Source organism: Nymphalis io, chromosome 18 (genome assembly GCF_905147045.1).
Source record: "Nymphalis io chromosome 18, ilAglIoxx1.1, whole genome shotgun sequence".
NCBI lineage: Eukaryota > Metazoa > Arthropoda > Insecta > Lepidoptera > Nymphalidae > Nymphalis > Nymphalis io.
This window is the reverse complement of record NC_065905.1, coordinates 11,786,226-11,812,435: the sequence shown is the minus strand read 5'-3', so window position 1 is coordinate 11,812,435 and position 26,210 is coordinate 11,786,226. Positions and strand designations below refer to the sequence as shown.

Sequence of the window (26,210 nt, the reverse complement as noted above, 5' to 3'; positions counted from 1 at the left end):
TCCGGTGTAATATATTAATCTTTAATATTTAATGTTACATAATCCTGTATTATTAAATAATATTTGTCCGTAAATAATCATTAGAATAATTAAGATAAACAATGTTTAATATTATCTTTTAAGTTTGTAAATTTAGTATTAAATTAGGTCAAGATGTTTTTGTATAAATACCGCCAGTTTAAATATATCGGGCATTGGTATTGTAACCGTTGTAACGAGCATTACAAGTGTTTTCTTATATAACGTATCGTCATTTTCGCCGCCACCCTGGTAATCCACCTTCTATACATTTCATACAGTGCCAATGTCAATGGGCGTTGGTGACCACTTACCATCAGGTGGCCCATATGCCCGTCCATCTATCTATACTGTAAAACAAAACCTTTGAAATTTAGAAAAAGTTTAAAATAAAGTAACAACAAGTGGGTCAATAACAAAAGCCCGGCGGGCCGCTGTTTGAGTACCGCTGATTAAACGTTATAACAATCAAAAAAAATTACTTTGTATATTGTTAAGCGCCTGTACTTAAATTGTACTAAAATTGCGCTCAAGTAAAATTGTTGAATTCCAACGTACTCTTGATATATGTATATTATCATGTCTTGTCAATTACCTCCACGTATAAGCTACACGTGCTACGTACATCTAAACTCAAGATTGAATGTGTCACCAACGTTTGTCTTTTATTTGGTTTCATTTTGTAGAACTGCACAAGTGTGTTCGCAAACAACTTAGCTGGCCCAACTTGAGATTTAGAACAGGATCTCGGGATTTGCGGCCTTATATCTAGCCAACAAAACAACATTATTTTATGCATTTATTACTTTCTTTCTCTAGTTCCATTTTTGCATACTTTAATTTCGCACATATTGAATTGAATATTAAAGTGTCCCTACTTTAAACCAAGGTACCTCTCCTTACATGTACTCTGTAACCTCAACTTAAGTTTCTAAAATTAAATACCATACTTGTGATGATTGTTTGGTGGAAAATATTAACTACTTGCGGATATTTCTCGGTAGAACATACTAGAACGGAACTACATTCCGACCCAGGAGTAGCTTTACATTTAAAACAATTTAATGTCATCGAATATTGTTCACAACAATCGAACATCTGCGTATTTCATAAAATAGGAAAAAAAACTCAAGGAAACTATAAAAATACGTTTAATACTAGCATTGAATAGGTTATAAGACTAAGCGTATGAGGCGGTCACCGGTGCGGCGGCAGGAAGGCGAGCGCCGTGAGCGCGGCGTCGGCGGCCGCCACCAGCGCGCCGCGCCAGCGCCACAGCGCCGTGTCGCGCACGGGCTGCGCGCGCAGCTCCGCGCACGACTTGCTCAGCGCCGTGACGCAGTCCGCGCGGTAGTGCTGCAGCCGCGCGTGCCGCGTCTCCAGTGCGTACGACGAGCACGCCCCGCCGAGACACGCCAGCGGGAAGTGGTTGTGCAGCGCCAGCACGCGTTCCGTCTCGTGGAACGCCTTCACGTACTGGCCGGGCTTGGTGAAGTTGCGCGTTCGGTACACGTGTTGCAGCATGTGTAAATATCGCGGCACCCCCTCCTCCCAGCCGTGCTCGTGCCGCAGTGAGTCAAGATAGTAGAGGTTGGAGGCGTGGTAGGAGGAGCGCGGCGGCTTACCCGGTGCCGGCTGGGAGAGTGGAAGTACGCGCTTCATGAGCGAGCTCCAATCGGGGTCCTCCAGCGGTACGATCACTTCGTCTATGTCGAGCAGCGCCAGCCACCGATACTGATACATATGACGATATAAGCAGTCGTTGTACGGGATCAGCTCCATTTGTCGTTTGTGGGTCGTTTTCTTTTTTAGATACATATGTTGCAGGCCAGGAAGGTTCGGTTGGCCCCCGGGCAGAGTTATAGGTGTCACTTCAGTTACACCGAGTTCATTGTAATAGTTCAACACCTTCGTAATGTTCGGGTGCACCTGAAGTTCGTAAAAGAATATTTTGTCCGCACCCATAAGCCGTATTAACTCGATCCATTCCACCAGACGAACCGACAGGTCCTCGTGTAGAAAGTCTAGCCCCTTAACGCACACGGCGAATTCCTTTTGAGCGAGCGGTGGTTTGGGACGATCATAATGAACGCGCAGGTTATTCGTGGCACGATCACAAGGATCGACTACGATGGACACGGAGGCGGGCACCAGGTGGCGCACCTCGGCCGGAAGCACGCACGCCAGCAGATATGGCTGCAGCACACCGTCCCTGTAGTTGCCCCACTTGCTGTTCCACACATACTTGTACTCGAGATTACGCACAACCACGGGCGCCTCGCGTTCCTCGAACCACAGCTGGCAGTGCGTCGTCATCGTTGGCTTGATACGATCGTGCACGGCGAGCACGCGCACAGCAGGCCCGATGCGAGACGTGTTACGCGCGTCCATGTAGGCGCCGTAAAAGTGAAATACGTCGGACTTGACGCGAAGCGTTTGCCAGTATGTATTGTGGAATTCGAGGTCATATATAGAGGGGAAGGGCGCACAATCCTTCTTCTTGTAGAACTTGTTCTTGTCATTTCGATGCTTGTGCCAGTAGGCTAGCGGCAGCGAGGGCAGGCGACGCTCGGCGTCGGCACGCAGCTCGTCCTCGGTGAGCACGCGCGTGTCGGTGGCGAGTCGCGGCGCAGCCGGAGGCGTGGAGGGCACGGGCGCGGGCGTGCTGGCTGCCTCGGACTGCAGCAGCAGGCGCGCGGGGGGCGCGGGGTGCGCGCGCGGCGGCGCGGGCTGAAGCCGCGGCAAAGCCAGCGCCGCTAGCGCGCCCCAGCACACCAGCGCTGCCAGCCACCGAAGCCGCGCGCGCCCCGACCCGCTCCACCGCGCGCACCACCCCCGCATGGCCTGAAATCAATAAATATCACATTTAAAATAAGTTTCATACACTAAGCGTTAAAACAAAACCTTTAAAGAATCTATAATCGCTTTACATGATTGTAGCCGGCGGCGGCTGGCTCGCTCTCAGTGTCTACATGCGTGCAGCAAATTGTCTCGGATATCAATCATCTGTGGTCTTGGTTTGTTTATGTATCTTTCATTTATTTTACTATAATTTTAATCCAGTCACATAAAAATTTGAATTCGAGCTGAGTCATTACAGAACATTAAATCTTTGTATTTTTCAATATAAAAAAACACATATCGGGAAGTTACTGTCAACGTCGTCAGGCGATGTCAGTCGATGTGACGCGCGACTCGATGCATTAATGTCAAGTTTGTATTTGTCATCAAACAAAAACGCACTGTTGTTATCGTATCACCTAATTAAGGGTGTGTTCTTAAAAACACATTCATATATAATAAATAAATAATTATTCAAAATCAAATTTGTGTGTAGTATAATTATGTGTAATCTATTTCTATGGGAGTGAGTTAATAAGTTGACAGCGGTAAAGTCCGCGTGACTGCAGAGTACCTACTAATAACGAGTGTCAAAACATACAGTACAGTAACGAGGAACCCATTTGTTCGTAATCCTTTCATAGAAGTGTTACTTTATCATTTTTCTGAGAATATACTCGAAGGTCGTTCAATAGCAAACAACAGGTTCTGCTAATTTAGAATTTGGAGTAGTAAAAATGGCGAAAACGTTCAGTCAGACTATTTATTAAATAAACGTTGGCATTGGTCTATTGACTAACTAATAAAGGTCCCGAGTACAAATCCCAGTCGGGCAGGATTAACTAGTAGATTAAAGGTTGGCGGTAGATGCAATTCCGGGCCTCAAGTTCTGAAGCCTTGAAATATTTCCTATCCTTTAAATTCGTCGCGTCGGCTTGTTGAGAGTGAGGCGACTGATCGGGTCTTTGATAGGAATTAACGATTAAACTATCTTCATAAAGTTCTCAAAACTCTGAAGTATAACTAGAATAACATACATTACTTTAAATCGGAACTGAAATGTCAATTATAATGCACAGCGCAGACCAGCGCGTGACAAACGTCGGCCGAGCTCGTGGCATAAGGTCCGTACCGGATGTAGTTTTCGGAAGCGCGTCGTTCGAGGTCGCTCATAAAGCTCGCCGCTCGCCGTGCACACTTAATTGTATTTATTGCATAACTAAACGTAACTAATAAGTTATAAAAAGTCGCAAGTAAACGCATTATGAATTAACTTAATTACCACCCGGTTTACGTATAAACTTTACGAGGATTAATTCTTTTGGCATTCTATCTCCACTGAAGGAGGAACAGTTCGAGTTAAATAAAGACGGATACAAAGTGCATTTCGAATTTAGCTTTAAATTGACAAACATTAATTACGTAGACATGTTGTTGTATACAACTCTCAAATCGCCGCTAGGATAAATCATTTTGAGTCATTTATCCGACGGTAGGTTAAGAGCAACTCAACTGGTGTCAGCGTGTTGTGACGTCAGTAAATTATCCAAAGATATTTCGTTAATGAGGTGATAACAAGCCCTCGATTGATTTTATTATTGGCATACTAACTTCGGCCTAATAATCGGATAAAAGCAAATGTCAGAGCGTCATACACGCATCGTTACATTATATTACCGGCTCTTGTCTGGCTGGATGACACACGCGTACGTAAACTTTGACGTTTCAAGAGACTAGTGTAACTAGCTGCCGTGTGCGCTGGCGGCGCGCGGTCCGCAGCGTAACGGCCCATTGTGTTCGTCTGACGGCTACATGTACGTCGACACCTTATGGCATACACATTTCACTTTCTTATACATCTCTTAACCATATAATTAAGCGCGTATATAAATAATACGAACACTACGTTATGTGTACGATGTATATGAGTCAATATACGTATTTCCTTTTAAATATGACTGAAGGATAATTTTAATTTGATTGAAAGACGTTTCGGCGCGAGCGGCCTCATGTCGAACAGCTCGCACGGAACGGTCACGGTCGGTGACGTACACACGGCGAAATTGAATCAAGTGATTTATGACGCAAGCGATTATGTTGCGTTTTAATTAGGACACAGCGTCTATAATAGTTTGTAAATTATATAGTTAGAATTCTAAGTAGCGATATGGCCCCGGTCGCGGCGAGGACATAATACTATCATATTACGAACTTGCATTCGTGTGACATTACTGCTTACAAAGACAGCGCGTTTTATTTAGAAATGAGTTTGTAATTTGCATCGCTTTATGCGTATTCGTACCTTATGCATAAATGTTTGTTAAGAAATCATCGGTTTTGCTTAAGACAAAAAAAACACAAACAAACGTAAAGGTTTCACGCCTGGATCTTCTGTCCGGCTGCTTGTAGCTTATCGTCACGAAATCGATTGTACCCACAACAACTAGTTGATAAATGAAATATTTTATCGTAAACATTTTATTAACACCTATCTTATCACCGAAACACCAAACCGCCATTAAAACAATACATAATCTAACATTAAATCGATTGTAATCACATTCGTGTAAATAATATCGAAATACACGCATTCTACGTTATTGTGCATCCGGCATTATTACAGTATAGTATATTAATAAAATGTTATATATTTATTGAAATGTAGCTTAACATGTCGAAGTAGCCGGAGAGAAAATTGTCGGTCAAGGCGCTTCTGAAGCGAACGCTACCAAAACTTAATATCTCAGAGTAACTAGTTCTATGTTTCGTTCATATATTTATATGGGAACGAAAACTTTAATTATCACAGAGTTTTTATCTTTATCAACATAAGTAACGTATTAAAGTTTAATATAGATACATAGTTACCACAAAATATTTATTCAACTCATACGAAGATGGAAATATTTTTATTAGCACTTAAGAATATTTATTGAAATAATAATTACTTCCATAATACTCTTTACGTGCCAAGTCGATGTTCCTCGCTTTAGTAGACGTTCTGACGAGCACGTTTGGACGACTTCAACCGGAAAATTGCAAAGCGGAACATTTATTACAATATCGCAATAATACTGAGTGGATAACAACTTTACAAAAACTATATTGATGCTCATCTCCGTTGATATCGACTTATATTGTCGAACAAAAAATATAACTCTTGATGATGTCGATCAAATGTTCGAATAACATTAGCTTCTTAAATCAGACTCTGAATTAAAGATAACGAATAAAAATTCTAGAAAAACCTAATTAAGATTCAAAAATACGAAAACAGGTCCAAAGGCAATTGCATACTTTATCCGCCTCTAAGACGCGTTAAACTTTTTGTTCGGTCGTAACGTAACGACCCGGAAACCTTGAATTACCGGCAAAACGTTTATATGACCGGCAATTAGTAGACGATGATCACATGCCTCGTGATGATCGTGAGTGATCGCTAATGGCTCCGAGCAGCAGCCGACGGCTCATCGCGTCACGATCAACGTGATTCCGACACAGGTGGAGCGACTGCGGATCGTGATGCCATGATATCCTTGTAGCATCCTTCATAACAACGTCAACTCTAAGATAAAATAATCTAAGACTTTTTTTAAAAAAAAACACACTCGAACCTTCATCAAATACTTTTCACAATTGGTACAGGAATTATACCAAGCCACTTCATTAAATGGCAGATTGTGACATATATTCAAAAATAATGTCAAAATACGAGTGGACTAGTGATATGAATCGCAAGTCCGCTCTTTACTTAATTTGATGGTAAATGGGAAATGGGACTATGACGTCATTAATTAAAAAAGAGGAATAATGGTAATTCATCATTCATATGTGATTTGCTTCGCCGTTTTTATATTGATTTTAATAATTATATTTTAAACGAACTTTTAGAGTTGTCTCGCATAAATTATAAGATCTTTTATCTTCTCATATCATACGGGTTCTTCTAAACAGCGCTCACTCATTTGATCGACGCGGATAGAAGCGCGTATAAATATAAATATGATAACACTTACGAACTTTAACGAACGTTAATGTTACTGTAAGATGTATGTGAATACATCTTACAGTAACCGTACTTACATACCGAGTCACTTACACCGTCGATGGTCCGACAACTACGCAGTAGGAGTGTTATATTACTCGTGCCTGTAATCGTACTGGCTCACCCGCAGGACTATAGACTATATTATTGACTATAGTATCGACGTTCGACGGTTGAATAGCTGTCGGGGCACCGCACCTAACGAGACCGACAACCGTAAATATAAATTATGTATGAAACCATGTATTACGTAATATCGGAGCATGATGTTGTATATATTAAACCCTAATACACTAATGTTTTTTTCAGTCGTTAAACAACAAATAACCGAATTATAGCTTAGTAATGATGAAAAAGTAATTGTGGTGGTTGTATTGTACGTGTCATATATAATAATATATGCGTTATACGGTACGCGAGAGGAGGGCTCATATGGCAGCGATGGCGGGGTCGTTGTACCCGCAGGGGCTCGTTTTCATTATGCAAGTAGCATGCGCCTGCGCATTGCATATCGCAATTACGTCGAAATATTAGTCAATTTGCAGCCATTTGTAAATTTATCAGATATTATAATTACATTATATATATATATTTATATATTAATCTTAATGTATATCTATATATAGTAAGATTTATTATAATATATGCGTTACGTATACGTTATAAAACTTCAGTTTTAAAATATTTGTAACATTCTAAACAACATCAAAAGTTAGTATTCGTCGATATATTTACAGGACATATAAATATAATGAAATATAGTAGAGTACGAGTATGTTATTTCAATGGATAAAAAGAATTACATCTAAGTTTTTCGGTTCTTCTCAGTAAGACCCACGTACCAAAGCGCTGGTGACATTACATTTGATTTAATCTTCTTGCATAACGATTCAAAAGTGCTAGAGCCTATTTGAATAAAGTGTAAAGTTCGAGGTCCAACAATGAGTACCTACGAACACACGTACGACAGTAGGAGAAATTATGTTTGGTAAGTTCTCCTATCTAAAACGCGATGTCGACGTCATACTTACGTCATGACATCGATATTAATATCGTTTTCACTTTTACGCGCAAATGTTTGCATATCGTTGGTATTTGTTGACGCACAGGCGCTTTAATACTAAATATTTACAAAGTGAAACGGCTTACTATCATCTTATATAATGCAAATTATTTTTTTATAAATTAACAGTTCGTTAATGTCGCCTGCATCTGAACCGAAAATCGTGGGTTCAAACCCAAGCAGGCACCACTGAATTTTCATATACTTAATTTGTGTTTATAAACTTTCATTAAATGGGGACGAGGCCTTAACCCAGCACTGGCATATTTATAAGCTACTTATGTCCCACAGCCGGGCAAACGCCTTCTCTCCTTCACAGGCGGTGAATTATAAACTTTAATTAGGTACACAAAACCCACAGTCACCCGGTTTAATACCGGGATCTTCGAATAAGACTCACTGTTTTATCCATTCTGCCTGCAACTTATCTTGATACCTTTTTGCAATTAGGATAAACTGATCGGCTAAGTTTCATTTAACACGAACGTGATCTGTGTTAGTAGCATTTGGTTAATTTATCTTAATTTACTTACATGTACGCGACATGCAATATGTTTACTTGAACAACGCGTTTGCAACAAAGTGTCGGAGATTTCTTAATTTATTTCATGAGCATTATAAGTTAACCGGCCGACCTAAATACTTAAGACATAATAATTGACTAAAAACTGACGCCTGCGACATTGTGTTACATGTTCCGAGTCGTATTATCTACGACGGAATCTTCAATTTGGTAACACAGGTAACGATGAATTTATTGCTCGTAACTTTGTTTCATACAGATATTATATTTCAAATAGACCGACCGAAGTCCCCTCGTGATATTAAATAGCCTTAGTTTATAACGTCGGCTGCGCTGGATCGGCTCGCGTCTAACCACCTTTCCCTTCACCCTAGTCCTTTCCTAAAACAAAACACGTCTGACTGGAAATACAAGAACGCGTGTCGAGGAGACGGCGGAAAACAACTTCGTGGTTTTGTTAAGATTAGCTAGAACAGCTCGCAGCGCTCGCTCCAGGCAATATGTACGGGGGATTTTATTACTTATAACAAAACAAAATGCTCGCCTTATATTTTTAGAATATGTTAAATAAATATTTGTGCTGCAAAAGAGGGCTATTCGCGCAATTTATAATCTAGGAGCCAAAGAATCTCTAAGACAGAATTAAAAAAAATATATGTATTAAAAAAATATACTGTTGCTTCTCAATGCATATTATGTAATGTTATGTATGTACGGCCAAATATTATAAAGTAATGATTTTGTGAGAAAATGTGATACTCATAAAATTGGTTCAAGGAACAAACACAAACTAATTAAACCTGTTAATCGACTGCATAGAGTCAGTAGCTCTTTTGTGGGGTTCTAAAACAGGATCCCAGAAGGCGTTCAGAATGCCTCAGTTTCCGATTTTATTTTTTGTAAAGTAACGCTTGTGTGCTTTATGTTATTATACAGTTAATGAATTTATGGATGATAGCACACCTTGGGGATGAAACGATCGCCTCCTGGCCTTTTTTACACTGATTTTTTTAACGAAACAAGATATAAAAAAACCCGCTGAGTTCTTTTTCGAACCGGTAGTAGTTTCTAATTCGACTTTCAATAAGTAGTGAATTGTTGAATGAAGTCTTTTGAGTTTAGTCGATATATGAATGTGACTTATTTAAACATATTCAAGCGGCATCTTGAACTATTCATGAATTCAGCAAAATGAAAGTTAAAAGTGACATAATTATAAAGTATACAAATTCAAGAAATCTGCAAATAATTTAACGACTGCAAAACACCGTCCTAAAAACCTGCCAAAAGTGCGCTCGCGTTTGCATAATGATGCAACGTTACGCAAACGTGCAGGCGTCCGAACTGAAATAAAACAAACAAGCTCTCCAACCGAAATAGCATCCTCAGGTGACGCACGCTTAGGACAAAAAAAAACATCGCCTGACGCATATCCTGAGTATTAAGGATCAAATGAGCGACGAGCATCAAAGAGGCTGGCGACGGTCCAATGGAATTAAAATCGTATCTAGTGACTAGAGAGCCACCGAAGGGGAGACGGCGAGCGGATGCCGCACGCGCGTCGGTAATGACCAATTCTTCAATCACTCCCTTAGATCGTTATCGCACGTAGCGCACCGTGTCAGTGCCGTTAATGTACACACAAGGGAGTCTACTGCGCAGGCGCGGCGGCAGCGGCGCGCTACTTGACAATAGCGTGAAAATTAATCACACTCTTCCATCTATTAACTGCAACTTTAAACCGGATAAAGGTACAGAAATTAATTCAATACATTTGAGACATTTTGCTCGTATTCTATGCGTTTGCTTATCATTCATTCGATTGAGTTAAAACTCTGTACAGTTGTTGGCAGTTGTGTAATGGTCGCTGGCGCGAGAATCGTATGGGATATTTGCTAAGAAAAAAATTATGAGTCATTACAACGCAGGCAGGACAGTAGCTCTTTACTGGACAAACGAACTCTAACTCCGTGATATACTTATATTTTCAGTTTTTTTACGCTATAAGTTATAACAACTTACTTGTAAACGCAGACTTGGAGCCTAAGAGCTCGCAGACAAGCCGGCGAGAAGGCGGTAATCGGGGCCGACGCTGAGATGTAACATCGGACGTCCACTTTAAGTGGTAGTCTATTCTATGCCGAGCGATAGACAATTGAGTAGTTATTGTATGGGCGGGTAATTTTTAATCGCTTTATGCTATTTTTTTCAATCAATCGAACACTGTAACGATAATAATGATTGGAATATGAAAGTCACAATAACGTGGTGATTGAAATAATTAGAATATACATAATACGAGGATAGCTTTGACGGAAGGCGCTGTTGTGATGGTCGTTTAGCTTAGCAACGACTAAGACTAATAGTTCGCTCGCGAGCATGCCATTAGCGAGAGATTGACGATGATGACCGAGAAACGGAATTACAGGAATTCTTTAGAGAAATTCCGCGTGTCCAGTCCGATGTCCGACGGGCTCATGTTAACATCGGTAAAGAAATTAAAGATTTAATATATATGTCACGTCGTTATATATAACGCACGACTGCATCTACTGTGACATATTTTAGGGGAGAAAATATCAGACGCATCGTGATGTCACTTGAGACTACAGCGTAAACTTGGATGCGACTGTCTGTCACGTGATGTAAATGTTTACTACTACATGTAGTCGTTGCGTGGCAACATTCTATATTATATTATCTCGCTGTATGCGCCCGTGTACAGTGATGTACATTTGATATCGCTTACGTTGTAATTCAAACCAGTAAGAGGCTCGGGCAGGCGTTCAACTTGTATTAGATACCGACCCGGTTGCGATCGACCGGCCCGCGCCGGGTCGCAGTTTGAGCGACCGCGAGTAATACTTTGCAGCTGGAACTTTCTCATCGAGCCACCATTATAAAGAGATATACTTTTCATATTATTGCACCAAGTTGCCGACTCCGCAAACTCAATACATTCTTTCCGTGCACGCGATGTAATATAATTCCGCAACAATACACCTGTACATAATATAAAAACGCGAATTAAGTTATTGACATTTTCATTCGATTTCATCTTTTAATTTGAAGATTCGAGTGTTTTATTAAGAGCCAACTTAAATAAGTGTATCATAATTTTACAGCGCAGTCGTTGCGAAACCTATTTCTTCTGTAGTCTTTAACTCTGATGTAAGCACGATTACTTATCTTCTAAATCTTATAGTTTAATTGTTCAGTACTTAAGGCTTTTATACTTTTTGTACTGTATCCAAATGAATGATAAGGACTTCGTTATAAGTTATATTATTTTATTATAATCACATATCTAAACGACGTGTCTGAACTAGTAACCGGGAACAATAACTCGCGAGGAAGGGACGCTCTCGAACTATGACATTCCTTTCAAGGAGCTAATCGAGCTAGTTGGCGAGAAAAGGTCAGATGGCAACGACACGGTAGGAGCGGCCGCGAGGCGAAGGCGATGGCGATACGAATGCAACTAGAACCCGTCCTTGTCTTTGTTTAAGGTTGCATGTCAACGCCCAAACGTTTTATTTCCTGTTATTTTTTATAGGAATCGAAAGAACTATCAAAGTGAAGTATGTAGTTATGATATTTAATAATAATAATAATAATAATATCCTGGGACATTTTTCACACACGGCCATCTGATCCCAAATTAAGCTTGTACAAAGCTTGTGCTATGGAAACCAGACAACTGATATACTACATATACTACTTTTCTTTTGTAAATACATACTTATATAGATAATTACACCCAGACTCAGGACAAACAGACATGTTCATGCACACAAATGTCTGTCCTGGGTGGGAATCGAACCCACAACCTTCGGCGTGAAAGGCAAGTGTTCTACCAACCACGCCAACCGGCTCGTCATATTTGAATATAATCTTTAAGTGCGGCTTGAGCGTCACTGATGAAACGTTCTCGTTTTGTTACAGATTATAAGAATTATTATTATTATATATATATAAAGCACCGTATATATATATAAAGCAGCACCGTTGAAGTAATGAGGACTGTATTCCTCTTCACAACATCCGCGCTATTCGTCGATGCGATCGAAGTCTGGGAATCAATTCGTTACTCGTGTCATTCTCTTGCAATGTGTCCAGTTGATCGTCCTCATTCCGAACGTCCGAAGACAGTTACGTCTGTTTTTCTGCGCCCGCGCACCTCGTGTGATCAATTGTTCGGCCTCGGAACAATGTTGTCACTGAACTTGCCACCAGGCAAGTGCGACCGTTATTGTAACAATAACGTGTGCTTAATAAATATAAATATTCACCTGACAATTTATCTTTGTTTCTTAAAACAGATTTCAGTCAAAATTAAGCTTTTATTAAATTGGGTTAATTTTTTTTAGAAGTAAACATATATACCGTTTAAAGCCGAGATGGCCTAGTGGTTAGAACACGTGAATCTTAACCGATGATCGTGGGTTCAAACCCGGGCAAGCACCACTGAATTTTCATGTGTTTAATTTGTGTTTATAATTCATCTCGTGCTTGACGGTGAAGGAAAACATCGTGAGGAAACCTGCATGTGTCTAATTTCATTGAAATTATGCCACATGTGTATTCTACCAACCCGCATTGGAGCAGCGTGGTGGAATAAGCTCCAAACCTTCTCCTCAAAAGGGAGAGGAGGCCTTAGCCCAGCAGTGGGACATTAACAGGCTGTTACTATATATATACCGTTTATGAGCGTCCAAACGCGTTAAATTCGACAATCGACATTACTAAAGTTATTTATTGCGTCTGAAATGAGGTCAATCGTGGCCAAATATTGAACAAAAGAAAATGCAATGGACAAGCAGTAGCCTTTGACTCTGCGCCGCTCGAACGCCGTTGTGAAATTCGCGATATTTTGTTAAACGACTTATACCTTGCACCGCATAACGTACGAATGCATGCTCGTGTTAGATCGAGTACTGTTCGACAGAAAGTAGTGAACAAAGACACTCGACAATTGCGACATACAGAAACAAACAGACGCGGCGGATGCTCGTCTTAACTTGCAGTGATATAATGATACTAAAAATGATTTTAGGAGAACCGCGATGGCCTGCTGGCAGGAGAGTCTTAAGCAAAGCGGCCGACAGCGCAATTATGCGCTTCATTTGTGCTTATAATTCGTCTCGTACTCGCAGATGGAAAACATGTGTCGGATGATCTAACGATAATAAAACCTGCCACATATATACTTACTATCGCTAATGATAACATTTAAATTCGTTTAAAAGTTTTTTCAACGATTGCTACAATAGCAAAAAGCCTTAGAAAATACGACTAGCATACGTTTATATATATATGTGTGTGTGTTTCTTTCTTAGCGCTTATTAAATAAGCAATCTATAGTTATGTTGTGGACTAAACCGCAACAGTTTTATTAATAAAACTAGCTGTTGCCCGCGGCTTCGCTCGCGCTTAAGTATAAGGAAAGGATAAATGATTATTTGAAAGTGTGATTTTAATTATATATTTTATAGCGACTTAAATGGCTGGAAGAAAATATATTTTATACAAATGTTTCGATCTACGATACTAATGATTATGTTGCTTAAATACCGCGGCATCTATCCACGCCGTTGGATATAGTTTTTTTTTTTTTGTAACAGCCTGTGAATGTCCCACTGCTGGGCTAAAGGCCTCCTCTCCTCTTTTTAAGGAGAAGGTTTGGAGCTTATTCCACCACGCTGCTCCAATGCGGGTTGGTAGAATTACTATACTGTAAATGAGCAAGCATACCAATACTTTTTTTATTCTATCAAACTCAGGTTAAACAAAAGCATTCAACTCACTAAAAACTTTATTTATAAATAATAATAGAAGACCAATTGTAGGCATTCTGGGTAGGCACCACCCACTCACCATATATTCTACAACTATACAGCAATACTTAGTATGGTTTGAAGAATGAATAAGTGAGCCAGTATAACTACAGGCACAAAAGACATAACAGCTTCGTTCCCAAGATTGGTGGCGAATTAGCGATGTAAGGAATGGTAAATATTTCTAACATCGCCAATGTCTAAGGACGGTGGTGATCACTCAACATCAGGTGGCCCATTTACCTGTCCGGCTACCTATAACATAAAAAATAATAATACATTTTACTTACACCCAAAAACATGTACACAAATTTAGTCGGCAGTTTTATCTAAATTTTTACATAAGCAACATAGGTGTTGGACTTGTGACTCCGAAACTAATATAAATTGTAATATCATAGTCAGCGACATTACAATTTATACACATACATAATATTTACATAAAAAAACAAAGTATGCAGTGTCTCCTTTTATGCCTAAAATTACTAAGTTACTCGCAGAGCTCACTCTGGAGCAGGCAACATATAAACTGTCCATGTGATAACAGTTCTCACTAAAATCATCTACTGAGTTAGAATTGCACCCTAATAGTTATCACTAAAACATTAAAGTAAAATTTAAATTTTACTTTACTTAGTTGCATTTAGAAGTAAGTCTTTAACTGACTCTTCACAATAAAATCTGGATACCGCGGTTCAGAAGTTGACATTTTTAGCACACTGCCATCTATGGGCTATAGGACACAACATCTATACTTATACTAATATTATAAAGAGGTAAGATAATGAATAAAATAAAAAAAACTACTAAAATTATTTTTATAAGTATTTCAAGGCACCGTTTAGTTTGTATTTCATCAAAATCGGTTGAGTCTATCAATAGATATAAAAAATTAAGTTTTTGTAGTTTTAATATATGTTGTGTATTGCTATATTAAATTGCTCAGTTTTATCCTTATTTGTAGTTTATTTCGATGATCACGTACAGATCATGAGACAGCGACGCCGCGAGTGAATCGCTAGTAACCTATAAAACAAAAATATTAACTTAAGACTAATAGAAAAAAAACCGAGTTAATAATTGCAAACTAAAGCCTTAAGCCACTATGTATTTAATTTTGTAGATTGCTTAGTTTTGAATGAGAAAAACCCAAAACAATCAGATAGAACGACAACGCGCTTTTGTATTATACGCGATTTCTAATAATATGTATCTTAGGAGGTCACAATTCCGAAAAATATGGACCTCGCGATTCAGAAATTGACGTTTTGAGCAAAAAAACGTACGTTTTTATACCTTTTGATAGACTCAACCGATTTTTATAAAGTAAAGACTAAACGGAACCTCGAAATACTTCTTATAATAATTTAGTTATTTCTATTTGTAATTTTTAGCCGTTCCCGAGATTAGCGTGGAAAAACAGAGACAGAGAAAAATACAAAAAAATGATTGTTTTGGTTTTGGTGATTCGCAAATAACCAACCTACCTTTAAAAGAGGCAGTTATTTTCACAGACAGACACTTCAATTTTATTTATATGTATAGATAATATGAACAAACGGTCTTTTTATCGGTCATCGACTTTACCAAACCACACATGTCCTTTGAGGAACAATTTGCTGTATAACGCTATCTACGCAACAGTTTGCGAAATAAACGAACGTCTTCGAATGACTTACGACAAACGGCATGACAGCGCATCGCTGGTTCCGCTGCGTAGACAAAGATGACGCGGTATTGACAAATACTATGAGCTTATTGAGTATCGGCCGGCGGGTTGCACAACTTGATTGACAATTCTATTTTATTGGTGGATTTATATTTCTTTGTACATTATTTTAAACATTTCGTGCTAGTATGCGCATTATTCGGATTGAATCGCCTCGATTCAAGTTTTGTAGTTGGGAATTAGAGAATATCGGTGATAGAAGTTGCGATGCGTGTCGAACAGTATAAACTGCTGACGGAGCGGATGCTGCAATATGGAAGATCGCGCCAACTGTGTCAGTAGGATAATATGACGCGAATTATAACACGCGCCAACTCCATTGCATTTTTTAATCATTATTCATTAGTTGACAATGAAAGCGGCCATTTTTTAAATTGAATATTGTCTCTCATAGTTCTGTGTTAGTAATTAGTTTAAAGCAGTAATTGATTATTATGACGTTGAAGTGTAAATTGAGTCACTGTTGTTAGCTGGACAGTTAAATCGTTTATTATCTGGGTTACGAATAAATAAACATTAGGGGCGATGTAACTTGTAAGACAGTTATCGTTATCAGACAGTTATCGAGCTAAAATCGCGTTGTATTCGAGATAAACACAAACGTCCTAATGTGATACACAGTCCGCAGTTCGCAGTCCGCACACAGACCTAAGCCCGGAGGCTTAAGCTCACGAGATAATGGTCGGGGTCGCGGCCACGTCGGACATACGCGAAGGTGTGAGATTTTAAAAACTCTTGCCTTGCGTGTGAGATAATATCTACCTATGTGGGTGTGAGTACATGACTGCCAAGCTCTATGATAAAAAACCCGGAATGGGTATTAAATTAGGTTGAACATTTAGCCCCTAAAGCCGTAATACGTAAAGCAGAAACGGACTCTTATGATTTTATTCAGTACTGCCTCGCTCGCTGCAGCCGCTGCAAGTGATCGAGTTCTACTCAGTACTGTCGGTAAGCTCAACAAAAGCCGGACAGACCGCTCGATATAAGACCGGGCACGATGCGGTCGCGCCGGAATACAAAATTAATCAAGAGCCTTCTCTTCATGACATTTCGGTTACATTTATTTATACCTACTAACAAAACTAATGGTGTTTGTTAAATGGCGATGACGTCTATTTGAATACATCGCGTCTGTCGTGTTGAAACGTTGATCTTCGATGTCGTTTCGCTCGCCGCCATGTAGTGGTAATTTTTTGCGTATGTACTTGTCAGTTTTTTCAACGAATTTGACGCACGTACTCATTACTAACCTACTCATTTTAGAACACACGATGCAAAAATTATACAAATACTAAATATAATACTCAAACTGCGTCAATGTAGAGCGTGATAATGCTATTCGAGGTATTTTGTGTTTGTTTAACGCTCAATGTAATTCAACAACTCTCTTTATAAGTGATATAACGCTCCTAACGATGAAATAATCGAAATGCAATTGAATTCTCAACTCCCACGGCTACCGCACTCGAAAACCAGTTACATAAAACTCAAACTACACACGTTCCTGTTTCCATTTTAATCGCACTTAACAATTACATCACAGATAAAAAATATTATCAGTTGAAACATGAAAACTGCCGATAGCCGTTAGATGTTACTATTACCAATGTAATAATTACCATAGGTATATTTGTTAATCATTCTCCGTGTATCAGTCCGCGCTGTGCATTTGTGACGTACAACACGCCCCACCTTACGCACTCCATTAAAATCTCACGTCCATTTAAATCTCGTTACATGTCTAATGCTACTGCTCCGAATCACGCAGTGTGAAAGGCAATATTTGTCAACATAATACGTATATATGATTAATGTTTTTGAGGAATAAACTAAAATTTACACTAAGTTGTACATTTATATTGAAAAGAAAAGATATATATCTATGCATATAATAAAAATGTATCTGATCGCTGTCTGTTCTCGGAACGGATTTGGGTGCGGTTTTCACTAATTTGGCTAACTTAACTTAAAATTTAATGTTTGTTAATGTCAGTTAATCAAAGTTGAGTGTTACAATTCGCGAAGTAGGTTTGAACCGTCGATGTAACAAACTGCAGGAAGATAAGGTAGGCATTTAAATAGATAGTTGGCGGTGGTGTGGTGGCCGCTGTCGTCTCGTTGAGCGACATCGCGCACGCGCATTATGCATTTGTTTTTTTAAGTGGTGAATGGACTTCAACATTCTCCGTAATATGTTACCGTATTTGTTTACCTCCCCACAGGTTACACGCTACGTCGATCAACTAACTGGCCATGTTAGCCATGCTCCCCACTCCAGCGCATTGTCTTGGCCACTCGCTCGCGAGACTTATGTTTTGTCAGACGGTGAAATCATCTTTCGTCATATATATAACGTAGAGCCGTTGATCTCGTCTGAATTCCCTCCGGTCGTATCGGTTTGCCGTCACATCAGATCACGAGAGTGAGGGAGTAGAGAGTGCACTCTATGTTTGCGCACACACGTATGCACTATAATTTTCCCAGGTCAGTTTCCGTTAAGAACGGCAGCCGTGACAGAGGTCGGTCGAAAGGACATCATCATATTACGTATTTATATAACATTAATTTAATGAACTACAACTAATTACAATTAACTTTTGATTGTCAATTAATTAATTGTAACATAAGTCAAACATAAAGAGCACGTCGTGAGAAAAAAATAAACTTCCGCTTCAGTCGCGCACTCGCAGGTTACACAAGCCGACACCGCCGCGCCGCGCCGCGCAGGTCGACGCCACGGCCGCTGTAACGATATATCGTTAACACAACGTGTACTACATGCGCACGTTGTTAGTTGTCCGTTTGTACCAATTGTTAAAACAAAGGAAGCTTATTAATGATCTAGTGTTCGAGTTAAAACATAAATAATACTAAATGTTAACAATTATGTTTTCATCATTACAAACCGTTAAATACGTTTTTAATTAATGATCTTATTTGTAGCTGTTTTTAACAATATTCGAGTGGACAATTCCACTGACCGCCTAATCGGAACGTGTTCAGCTACAACAACGATTTCCTTATTATTAATTTACAATTTTTGTCACAAAAACTTGAAATTAAGTGAAATATATATTAATATTTTGCAATGTGACTTGCAGATACAAAGTTCTGTGCGAACTTTCACGAAGCTCAGTGCAGCGCATGCGCAGTGCTTACGTAACTTGAACGCTTGACGCTAAGCTCTATTGTCGAGCTCGATGATGTTTGACTCACATAACTTCCGTGTGCACTAAAGGTTATATGTATAAAATATAGAATACACATTAAACTGTGTATCGTTTGTAATCAGCTGTATAAATATAAAGACTGGACCACTGAACCGATCGTAGCAAATTTGATATACAGGTCGCCTATGGCCTACAGTTCGTGGCTAAGGGCATAGACATAAGTGACTGGATTTACGAAATACATAAGTTTGACGAAGTATCTTTACATGAGTGATATCATCTCTGTCACGTTGTGACGTAGTCGGTGCAGTTTTATCCTCTCCGAAGATGACGTCATGACGCTCACCCTTCACAGCGAAGAAATGTAATCGGTTTTCCCGATCATTATCATTTAAACCTGTTCCTTCGTTACGTTTATTACTACTTCAATTTTAAGACGACCGATCTCTATGTCCTGGGTTCAAATCATAGGTTGGGCATAATCGTTTTATATGTAAGTACTTAACGCACGTGAGTCGTGTAATGGTAGTAAGGTCGGTCGTAATTCATGACTCACAAATCGGCCTAATCGTTCTTTGGACAACTTCCTGTATTCGTATTATTTGGTTAACTCACAAACTTCTATACGTCGCAGAGCTAAACAACTGTAATATTCTATAATAAATTGTAATAACAAGTAAAGTATGTTCTTATAAATCTTATTGTGATACCTGTAGAGGCGATTATTCGTCGTCAAATATATTCGAACAGTACAGTTAGCGGCCCACATCGGCCGCCGCCGGCTACAACGGTACGAGCACGTTCTAACTCACCGAGCGCCGCGGTCAGACCAGCAATCACAACGCAATAACTAATGGCAGTATTCACTGCATTATACGAATGTTCTAAGGGTATGGGGCGATCTCAATCCTTAATAATTCCTCTTGTACCAGTATAAATATGAGTGCTGGTAAATCTGTTCGAGATCAGTAGTCTTTGATTGTGTTTAGCTGATCATCGCAGTTGACACACGTATAAATGTAATTAAAGTTTTCCACCTGTCCATCAATTTTGTTCACTAGCACTAGATGACGCTGCAACACCTCAATTGATCTCATTCATAATTGGTAAATGCGATTGCTGAGTACCAATTCGTACATTATCGGGCAAGGCAACTTCTGCCTTCATTCGCTAGTCTTATATAAAAAAAGTGTTATTGACACTTCGTATACTATCTGTTCACGCATCTTTCATACGATTGCCTTAAATGGTTTCTCTCAAAGCACATGAACGTAGATTATAATGTTTTCGCACGAGTCGTATTGATTTATTATTGAAACATATATGTAATTACATACATGACAGGACAATTGTCGTGTCAGGTAGCTAGTTGATGATAAAGTCAACTGGTTTTGTTTCAGAATGAAAAGTTAGAAGCTTTACAAATTCTATCTTCAACTGTATTTGTATTATGTAAGAGCACTTCACTAGAATACGAGCGATAACGTTCAGATCAGTTTTACTTTCTGTATCAAAATGGCACGAGCCAACTCCTTACACAACCTCACACAAATATAATGTAGGTCATTTGCAGTTAAATAAAATTGTCCTTTTACTTATTGCATAAACCTTCACGATTGCGGAGATAAACACGTCAAACTAAAGTAAATAAAACAACCGAAACGCAAACGCATGTATTAAAGAACGCAATGTCCTGTCGACGATGAGTGACTATTAACGACGAGCTTCTTCAAATTAAAATATGACTTTAGTTCGTATTGTGTGTTTGTGTATGACGTGAACTGAGAAAGTATTTGACGTTTTAAGGGAGTACTGTAACCTCCGAACCTGAACTTCATCTAATCAACCCATTCAAAGAGTCATTCTTATCAGTCCTGTGAGTGAGGATAAGTGAACATCAAATTGAGCGGAGATGTGAATATAGTCGTATTGAATTCAGTGTCATCATGTCTTGGCGTCTTGGGAGACGGTTATTGTTATCGTCACTTGAGCGATCACCGGATACAATAACTGTTACGGGTTATTTCCGCATTCTTATACTGCACTGACTGACACAAATCGGCCGAATTGAACCCGGGACCATTTTATGCTCATTACCAAGCCAAAGCCACAATTAAACAATTAATCTTATCGACTACTGAGCTGTAATGACAAAAGTGTAATAAAACATTAAAAGCTCTATATGGAGCTTATCTTGTTATCTCTTATCAGATACTTAAATAACAAACTCATAATTATATAATGTAAAAAAACGTAGTCAGTTTATTTTGGTTTTTATCTAAACATAAAATAACTCACTCTAAGCCCTTTATTATTTCGAGATTATTCTCTACGTTGTATTAATGTTCACCACATTTGTTCCACGTAAAATAGTCAATATTATCTTGATAAATCAATGACTCGAAAGATGTAACTTTTGTAACACAGTCGTTTAGTTACCGTAACTGATAGAACCGGTGTCTCCGGTGAAGAATTCCGAGAAAGAAAACGATCTTGTTACCTAGATAAGGTATCAAAGAACTGACTTTTGCCTTAATCGTGTACTACTTGCGTGCAAAGTGCTTCACATTTACGATCGGTTAAAACCGTCAATATAAAACATTTCAAACTCTGTAAACAAATTGAAAAAACACAAATAAATCAATCACATGTAAGTTTGTATCCATTGTTTTTTACGCCGTGTATGAAAAATCAAGTCGATCGGTTTTTTAATTCAGCTACAAGATTTGACCCGCAAATGAAAATTGTAAAATTAAAAGTGAAATTAAAAATTAATAAATCTTGAAAAACCTTTGAATAAAGTATCTTATGACATTTAAATAACAATAATAATATTATCAATGCGAAATAATTTGTTTGCCAAGTAAATACTCCATGATGTTAAACGCATAAGTACTTGTTTTGAGTAAACATCACAATTATGGTTACAAACAAGTTTCCAGTGCAGAGAGTAATTACACAGTCAGGGCCACGCGCGGAGACACGCGTCTGTTAATTGTGTTGTTTCGATTAACATAAAGGCAATGTTTATCGCAATATAAAAATAATTGACATTTGTTAAAACACCGGTCAAACGTGGTACGGCTTTATGCAGCCCTTCTGGGTGGGTACCATCCACACACTCGTCCGTTATACTGCCGCCAGATATCAATACTTTGTGTTCCAGGGTTCTAATTTGAAGAGCGAGTGATTTATTTTTAATTCTGGCAGATATTATTTAAGGGCGAAGACGAAGTGCACGATACTAGACTTTGATTTTCTATTTATGTCTATGTATCCATATCGCTAACTACAGAAGTTGTCAGTTTATTAAAGGCTACCTTTGACTTCTTCCGTAACTTCGTTAATCTCACAGTGTCGTGCCCGTATCTCACGCAAGTACCAGCCGCGAGATCGATAATTGTATCGCGACGTATAACAATGATGATGAGAGGTCGATCGTTGCCTCACGCTGGTCGGAGACGGGGCGACTGCGCACGCGCTTGCGACATCGACTAACTGTTACAATATTCTGATGTATCGGAGCACATGACCGGCATTGTATTCAGGTACTGTACTCAGGCTATCCTTGTATAATACAAAAGAATCATATCGTAGACTCTCAACGATTTTCAGCCAGCGCGATACAGGAAGCTGTATATTCGAAAGTGGACAATTGTACAAGAAAAATTAGTCCGGTTATAAGTAAATGATTACATGTAAGTCATTGCATTCTAATAAGTAATTGTAAACCACAATATTTGTTTAAATATTTATGAACTTATCTTCGTAAACATATCGATAGTGTTATCGTTATCTCTGAACAAATTGCCGTTTGTTTTTCGCATTAATTGCACTGAGCGAAAAATAACAATTTTTCCTAACTCGAAAGCAGGAGGTTCAAGAGCATCGCCAGTGTTACGCGTTTCCGACAGAACACACACACGCATATAAATGCAAGTGCACGCCGGTAAGCGCATTGCGCACGAGCAGTATTTTGAGCAGACATTCGCTTGACATTTTTTTCGGTACCGCAACGTACTTTTAATTTATGGCCGTTACATTCCGTCGCGACGAACAACATTAAAAAGATAATAATCGCATTATAATAAAAAGAATCAAACTTTTAATAGGGGTCACTTTATTGTTTTAAATAATATATCGCTATAAATGAACCTCATATCAAAGGTTAAGGAACGTGAAAATCCAAAGCAGTCTTGGCATAAAAGGCAAAATTTGAATTTTTGATTGACTAATAATGTAAGTAGGCAGTCAGTCGCTATAAGTCACGGGTTGACATTTAATACAAGTCATCGGTATTCAGCACATCGAGATGTTTTACAATGCGATCAAGTAGACCTACTTCCTGGTATTTTTGTTTTGTTTTTAATAACTCTGATAACATAATTAAGTTGTGATCGATGGCATTCTACGAGCTTCAAGTCGTTGGTCGTGATGAAGCCTATCACAAACTTTGTAGGATTCTGTGTCAATGATAAAACCGGAATCCATTAAATGACATTAGTGACCTAAAACTTGAAGACGTCACTAAGTTATGTTTTTGTTGAATAGATTTACCCGGAAAAGATAAATTTTATGAGAATGGAAAGTATTTGTCAAATGTGGAATAATATATTTAAAAAGTTGAACGTTTTCGTACTAACGAGGAACCCGTTCTCGTCCAGTAAGGTCAATCCGTTCAAGGTATCTTAAATATAATTCATGCAAAAGTCAGAGGAGTATGGCGAGTGTTTGGACATTCATTATAAATGTTTAAATTATTTCATTATCTTTGTGTCATTCATATCGCATTTATTGTATTTTATTATTAAATTAAAAAAGGTATATTCTTAAATTAAAATTTAAAAATACATACATTCACATATAATATGAGTGTACCAAATAATAACTACTGATTTATTTCAATATCGACCAAAATTTAAGAGTAATCGTAACGGGGTAATTAGCCTAACGGTCTCTACCCAGATGTGAGCACATCTAGGCGGAGTGGGAGAACAGCCTTTCTGTAAGAACTAACTCGAACCTCACCGCAAAACGAGATGGTGAAATGTAGGAATGCGATATTCCCTATAACATTTAAAAGCTATCATATATGTATACACGTCAAATATCGTATCACCGTTAGTCGTTTTCTGACATTCCCTAGTGAGATAGGAAGTGACGTCTTAAGGTACATCCACACTAAACGTTTCCAAGTTTTAGTGCTCAACATCCGATAGTAAAAAGTTATTTGTTGTCAATATGTTGCCGTGTTCAGTAACGTTGCCTAACTTTTGGAAACAGTCACATGTGGTAACAATCCGTTCTTTATCAGTTCTGCCATGTATTACACGCGTCATTTTTCTATAGTATAGAGTTATGTACACGTCTTTATATAGCGTGCAACTCGCTTGGTGCTGAAAGTTACTTTTTGCTATATTTTGTCTATTTATGTAATTGGTGGTTTGGTTGCGATGAGCAACGATGAGGAACATTGAGCAAACAACAAGTGGTCGCTAAAGTTAAAGAATGTCACCTAATGTTATCGTGTTGTATGTTGTTGCTTCACAGAAAGTGACTGTGGTGCGTCATGCAGAATAGCACAGTCGCTCCACATTATTGCTATCGTATCGTTGCAGTGTAATAACGAAACAAATATCAAAAATATTACGGTTATTTATAACTTAATCTGGGCCTTCGACCGCTTACAGGTAATTCCTAACAACGCAAACTAACGCCGGAGTTTGTTTGTATGAATAATATTAAACTTAGCTGAAACTTATAATAATTACTATTAACAGCGTGAAACAGTTCTCATACATTGTTCGATGTTACAGTAACAGCGAGAGTGCAGGAAGAGTATTAGCTGTTATTGTTATTTGTTACTCGAAAAGGAAATTTAACAGCAAACGCGAAATATTGAAACACCGGCAGAACTAACTTGTTATTTAAATGCTGCGATTCCGACTAAAACAAATACATGAAGTATAAACACGTAATACATTCACGCAAACGATTCAAAACTTGCGCCCCTGTCGCTACACGATATATATTTCTCATTTACATGATTAATTCCACTGCTTATTTATTGTATAATAAGTTGCCGTTTCGGAGGGAGCTTACCAGTTGAACTACCACTACCATCTTCGTGCCGTCTGGGTCGATGCGCTAACCATTTATTCTACCACCAAACAATAAAAAATACTGTATGTTTTCAGCTGGTTTTACTCAGCCGGCTTTACAAGTTGTATAACATCTTAGGCCCATTTACGGATCTGCCGAAATTAAAACATACAATAATCGGGCCCGGATTTTCCACATCAAAGGTGAACATGAAACGATAACATGTAAGTTTTATCATTTTAGAGAACTATCTTGTACGTCGGTAATTTCGCTTATATTACTTACATTATGGATGAAACGCTGTGTGCTGCGTAATTACGTACCGCCAGCAGGTGGATTTTTTGTTCGTACATAATAAGCGCGCCATCATGCAAATGCGAAATTATTTTATTTGCAGTATAATTGCGGACAGCGGGCGGGTACACGACAATTATTATATCTAATGAGCAGTGAACGACCGGATGTGACGTGTTCGTCAGACGATTGCAATTCCTTTAAGTTAGTTTCCTTTACACGTAGCGTAGAAAAAAGGATTCTAAGCGTGTGCGAAGGAATTTTGATCAGGTTTTAAACATAAAAAGTGGTTTATCGAGACCAGATTTAGTTCGTATACAATAAATACATACATATATATACATATATATATACCAAACTAATCTTAAAAGGAACGGTCGGTTTAGTACTCAGTAACTAAGGAGTTTCTTTCCGTTTGTTCTCGATAGAAACTACATTCTGACTAGTAGTGGCTTTAAATTCAACTTCGCAAATAAAGTATGCTTTGATTCTGTAGGTTTTATAGGTTTTTATTGTTTTATTTATTTAAGTTCTGCAACTGACAATTTACAGCGAAACCTTTGAAATCGGCGAAAATATACGTAG

At 38.6% G+C, this 26,210-nt stretch overlaps 1 protein-coding gene across 2 annotated transcripts in view; it reads right to left on the bottom strand.

Moving 5' to 3' along the window:
• Window positions 1-1,153: 1,153 nt before the first annotated feature.
• The window catches only part of LOC126775373 (uncharacterized), a 37,814-nt gene continuing 12,757 nt past the window's right edge, over window positions 1,154-26,210 (bottom strand). For both annotated transcript variants that reach the window (XM_050497251.1, XM_050497250.1), the window contains exon 2: window positions 1,154-2,862. In XM_050497251.1, the coding sequence (XP_050353208.1) occupies window positions 1,216-2,859 (1,644 nt within the window). In that variant the 5' untranslated portion in view covers window positions 2,860-2,862 and the 3' untranslated portion in view covers window positions 1,154-1,215. The remainder of the gene's footprint in view (window positions 2,863-26,210) is intronic.